The sequence below is a fragment of the Equus quagga genome, chromosome 18 (assembly GCF_021613505.1).
Source record: "Equus quagga isolate Etosha38 chromosome 18, UCLA_HA_Equagga_1.0, whole genome shotgun sequence".
Taxonomy (NCBI): domain Eukaryota; kingdom Metazoa; phylum Chordata; class Mammalia; order Perissodactyla; family Equidae; genus Equus; species Equus quagga.
Genome location: NC_060284.1, coordinates 8,424,486 through 8,430,485, shown reverse-complemented (window position 1 = coordinate 8,430,485; position 6,000 = coordinate 8,424,486). Strand labels below are relative to the sequence as shown.

The 6,000-nt window shown below is 41.3% G+C and overlaps 1 protein-coding gene across 1 annotated transcript in view; it reads left to right on the top strand.

Moving 5' to 3' along the window:
• Positions 1–438: 438 nt before the first annotated feature.
• The window catches only part of ANKRD13C (ankyrin repeat domain 13C), an 88,175-nt gene continuing 82,613 nt past the window's right edge, over positions 439–6,000 (top strand). The window contains exon 1 of the mRNA XM_046645275.1: positions 439–1,170. Within this exon, the coding sequence (XP_046501231.1) occupies positions 726–1,170 (445 nt within the window). The 5' untranslated portion in view covers positions 439–725. The remainder of the gene's footprint in view (positions 1,171–6,000) is intronic.

Genomic DNA, 6,000 nt, shown 5'->3' with positions numbered 1-6,000 from the left:
TTCATAAACCTACCAGCTCGGCGTACGGCACGAAGTAGATGCTTAGTAAATGTTTATTGCACAAGCGTCCCGTGCATCTCAGTGACATCACATCCTGCGCGCGGCGGCGCTGGTCTGCACTCCTCCGCGGGGGGCCCAGAGGTCGGAGTGTTTAAGTCATTGTTTATACCGTGCATCGAATATCTCAAACGCAGGCTAAGGTTTCAGAACGCCCACAAGACGAGCGGTCACTGGCAGGCCGGATCTCGGTCTCCCAGCTCAGGGGCCGCCGCTTGGGGCGGACACACACAGCCTGCCTGGGAGGCGCCGGCCCTCGGCTTCTCTCCGGAACAGAAGGTGCGAGGGAGGGAGCGGGCAGCTCACTTATCGCGGTGTTTCCTTCCTCCTCCCTCCCGGGGCAGCTCTCGCGAGAGAAGCCAGGGGAAGATGGCCGTGCCCTGTTTTTCGGTGTGAGGCAGTGGGGGCTGCGGCGGCGGGCCAGGCATCCTGGTGTCGTGGGCGCCTGAGCTCTAGCTCCCCCAAGCGAGCGCGCGTCCCTTCGTGCCTAGGCGAGAGCCGGCTCCTCTTCCTCCGGGAGATGCGTTTGTCCCGGGCTCGGGGGCGCTCTGGGAGTTCATGCTGCGCCGGAGGCTCCCGGCCGCCGCTCTAATCGCCTTGTGCCGCCGCAGCGCCCGCTCCGTCGCCGGCGGTGAGCCTCCCGGACCCCGTCTCTGCCCCTGGCGGCGATGACCGGGGAGAAGATCCGCTCCCTGCGGAGGGACCACAAGCCCAGCAAAGAAGAAGGGGACCTGCTGGAGCCGGGGGATGAGGAAGCGGCGGCCACCCTCGGCGGCACCTTTACCGGAGGCAGGATCGGCACCGGCGGCGGCGGCAAGGGCGGCAGAGCCTGTCATAAGATCTTCAGTAACCATCACCACCGGCTGCAGCTGAAGACAGCTCCGGCCGCCTCCCCTGCCCCCGGCGCCCCGGCCCTGCCGCTGCACAATTCCGCCCTGACTGCCGCCTCCCCGTCCCCGGCCCTCCTAGCGGGCACCGGCCCCCTCGCTGTCGTCGCAGATGGAGGCACTTGCCCCGCTCACTACCCGGTGCACGAGTGCGTCTTCAAGGGGGATGTGAGGAGACTGTCCTCTCTCATCCGTACGCACAATATCGGGCAGAAAGATAATCACGGTGAGGAGTGCTCGCCCCTCTCCGCCTCGCCTTCCCCGAGCCCAGGGTGTGCCTCCCGGGGCCTCGGGAATCCAACCTCCTTTCCAGCAGACCCTTCTTTCCCCTCCTTTGCCCATCATCCGGGCCAAGTGCCCGTAAATCATGACCAGCTCAGTAATAGCATGCCAGTGGTCAGGGGATTGGTGCTTGTGGGTGCAAAGGAATGTTTCTTCCTTGCCCACTTCAAAGTTTCCTTGAGGAGCTGTTTTGTTTATCTTTGAGACAGGCCTTCCATGTGTTGATTCTCGACTATAGGAAATTTTAGGTTGCCTCTCATCCAATCTGGGCTTCTGTCTTTGTTTATGGAACTATATTTGTTTTGTTTCTCTCCCCCTCTCTCACCTTAGGATCTTGAATTTTGAACGTATAAACTGCCCATCTCCCTTCATTAATTACCCAGGTATCGATCCCAACTTGACTGCAACTCGTTGTGATTTATCCCCGCGAGCGGGTTGTCTGTTTCTTTTTTTCTGCTTTGAGGAAACTTAGTTTGATACAAAGTGTCTACACTTTGCGTTTAAAATAGAATGTGGAAAGCTTTGATTTCTGAAAGCCACGCAGTACGAATTTGTTGGCATTTGGTACCTAGAGCGAGTAAAGTGACTTCTGAGTAGCTAAAATTTTGTTAGAGTTTTGAGTTTTTCGCTTGTTTTACATGGATAATTGCTAATGGTAATGTTTCATCTTGATGACTGTTACTAAAAATAGTACTATGATTTTTTCAAACTTCATTATAGCCTTATAACAAAATATTTATTGTTCAAGTACTGTATTTCTACCTTTTGCGTTATCAACTCACCAGCTGAATTTTTTTCTGTCTTTAGTTCTCAAACGTAATGTGATTGAGTTGACTTTTAAGCAACAGTAAATTTATTAATGAAAACTAATGTAAACATTGACATTTTCAACATTTAATAGATTGGACACTTTAAACTGAATAGTTGGCACATGCTGTTGATAGCTCTGCTTTTAACCGAAAGTGACTATCGTATAGCTTCAGTTAGGACACACTCAACTCTGTGCTCAAAATAATACGATGCATTAATGAAATACCTGTGGAATAAGCACCCTTGACTTCCATTGGACTCTAGGCTTCTTATCTAAAATTGGGGCAAAAATTGATATAAAAAAAGAGTAAGATTTCTACTGATTGTGTAATTATCCAACGACTGCACTTGTATTCTGAATTTACAATATTCTAACAATAACGCTACATGTCTTTTATCATAAATCCCCAAAAAAGTACCTGAAAGCTGCAACCAGTTTTTATTTCTACATCTAATTTATTTAATCATTTTACTGTTGTTGCAACAAGCATAATATTATATATTGATAGTAATTATATTCTAACCCTTTGGGAAATAGTTTTTAGTGGGAGATGTGTTGTAGCTTTGGGTTGTTAATCAATTATTAGGAGTTTTTCAGATTTGGCATTCATAGTAGCAATATATATGTTTCACTAATGGCCATTACCTTTAAAAATATAGTTACATTACCTTGAAATATCCCTGAAAAGAGATAAAAGATTCCTTTTGATGATTAATCCCCTTTGAAAGAAGAGAGAGATGAGTATGACTGACAAAGTGCCACAGTATAGTCTGTTAGAACTAATTTTCTTGGTTGATCACAGACGGTACTGAACTGTAGGATTATTGGGCTTCTGTGTTCTGTAATCCAACATTTAGGAGTTGGTTTGTTAAGTACAAATTCTGTTCAAAGTAATTAGAATCCTGAATACCATTAAACTCTTTAGCCCACTGAAATTCACTTTTTAAATTGCCTTGATATAGCAAATGTTTTCATGTGCTTAGCTGCCCTTTTATTGTTGATATTTCTGATGAATGTAACCGGTGGTTCCCATACCTGTGGAAAATGTAGTTGCTTTTTCCCCTGAAATTTACATTCTCATCTCCTGCAGGGACATCTCCTGGGAAGAGTAGTGTCTGTTTAATGTGTTACTTCTTTAATCCCCCCCCCCCCCCCCCCCGTGTAGTTGTATAATTTCCCTGTTATATTACATTACTTTTACTCTTGATATTTTACTAACCTGGATACTTTGTTTACATTTTAAGAATATTTTTCCTTTCAAGTTAGAAAAAATAAGTGCTTTTTAAGTCACCCAAACTAAAACAGGCTATTACGTTTGGATTGTTATGACATGATAAGTGCATAGCAGAATTGTATACTCATACAGATGCATAGCAGAGCCATACAGTCATATAACATCATGTCCCATGGCTAGTTTTATATTCACTGTGGGGATTCCTTCCACACCTGTATGATTATGATGATGATCATCATAGATACAGTTTATTGAGGGTGTCAGTAATATGTTACGTGTTGACATAATCACATTTAATTCTCACAATAATCCTGCAAAGCAGTTAGTTTATCCTTATTTTAAAGATGAGAAAAATGAAGCCTAGAGACATAAGGAAACTTTTCTAAAGTTGCATACTTAGTATAAGTTACAAAGCTGGGAATTTAGCTAATAGCTCGGATTCCAAAGCTCGTGATTAGCCTCTTTGTAAATATTTCTATTGATCAGGACCCACTATAGGCAAAGAAGTCAATTCTAATAATGCGTATGTGGCAGTTTACAGCAAAGTTCTTTAGAATATATTTTTTTATTTGGTCCTTCCAATACCCCTGTGGAGACATTCTGCCATTGGACAGGTCTCAGAGTTTTCCTGTAGACCCCAAATCTCTGACTCGTTTGTGCTGTTCCCTTTTTATGTAATGACACAGATAAATGGGCTGCCTCATTCACGTGATAGCCCTTTAGATACTTGACAAGAGCTGCCATGTTCTCCTTGCCTTCAGGTTAAACCTTCCTAACTTCTGTATCTATGCTTCAGATGACATGGTTTATGAAGTGCTTAGAATGGTCCCTGAAACATAGTAAATACTATGTAAGTGTATTAAATGAGTAAATGAAAATCTTCATCTTTTAGTGAAACTCTGGTTTGTTAATTCTTCCCTCTGAGGATGGTGCCCAGAAACAGTGCTGGAGCTGTAGTAGCCTCATAAGCAAAGAGAAAAAGGAGACTATTGCTCTAAGCAATACACATTTAGTAATGTGTCTTACTAAAAAACGCACGTTAAGTAATGCACTGCAAAAGTATGTTAATTTTTCAATACTGTTTTTCTCAAGTGATTGGCTGGCTTTCTGTTCTGTCCCTTCTTCGGTTTATTTTCTTAACCTCAAAATGGGACTTTACATTTATTGAATTTTATCGTGTTAGATTTGATCCTTTATTCTACCCATCTGGAAAGTATTGAATCCTGATTTGGTCACTGTTTAGCTCACTATTCATTAGCTCTTTCAGTTTTCAGTGGTCTTTGATTTGATAAGCTTTTTTTGGTGTTGTGTGTGTGTGTATATATATATATATATATATATATATATGTATGTATTTACAAATTATTGTCAAATTGAGTATTGTCAAATTGAGTAGGAGCAAGGATAGAGCTTTTTGTTTTGTGGTAAAATGATGGTTGAGTGTGAATTGCTTTTTCTTGCCATCAATTATTTTAAGGAATATTGTATTTGGATCCAAACATATCTCTTGAAATATACGTTAAATACAGTAACAGCCATAACATCATATATATACTGTTTTCAAATATGCCCAATGACTGTGGCTCTTTGGATATTTTGGGTGAGGAAAAAGATACCCCAACCCTAACCCTAACCCTAATCAAACTTTCTATCTTTAGTGTATCTCTGGTTATATAGTACCACTGTTTTCTTTAGTATAGAATTAAAGTTTCAGTCTAAGCCTTTGTTTTACGTTTAAAGTAAAGGATTTTTTTGAATTACTTTTTGCCATTGGTAGTTAAAGTATCATGGTGACATACTGTTTTTTATAATTGATGCTATTGATTTTTACTTCTTCACCTTTAGAATTGAGAGTACTTATGAAGCATAGTGAAGACTTTCTTGATTTTTGACTTCACTTCCTATTTGTTAAACTTATAATTGAGTTAAATATCCTTAGAAGTTAAGTACCTTCTCTCGGATGTTAGTCAGAAGCTTTTAGGTGGCAGAATGATGAAAGTCCTTGATATATGAATTGCTCAAACCAGCCTTTCCTAGATGTGAAAAATTTCTGATCTATTCTGAGAGTTTTGGCAGTTTCTTCTGCCTTTAATTATTTTGCCTGGCATGTGACAAGCCATCTTGTCTATAGACAATTTTCATTTTTACTGAGTTGTAGTGTAATCTTGAAGCCTTTTCATACGGTGATTAGAGATTTCAAATTTAAGTTAAAATTCAATTGAGAGTATTCCTGCCAATGCAGGTAACTCAGCGAAGTGATAATGAAATGGTTAACATGTGTAACATCTCTGCCTGGTGGCTGGCAGATTTCTTTAGACAGGGATTTTAAAACATCTTAATTTCAGAAAGATTAAAAATGTATGTTTGAGAATTGAGGCAATAGCGTAATCTTTTTGTGCCCATTCTGTATGTTTATTTTGGCTTATTCTATATAAATCTTTGAACTTCCTTTTGATGTTATTTTCTCTGCTTTGTTTCTGTCACTAAAATCTTCATAATCAGTGATGTAAGAGAATAATGCATAATATGTCTCTGAGAAAAGGCAACTATAAAGCTAAACTTTGCATGGCAAAGAGTATCTTGAACTAAGCCTCAGGTGGATAGTTTTAGCCTGGAGTGTTAAAATGATGGCACGCCTTTAAAAGAACGTTAGTAGTTTTGTATCTGTTATCCTCATGTTTTGTAGTCTTTTCTGGACTTTATTTTTGAAGGGCAGGCCTCATTTTTCC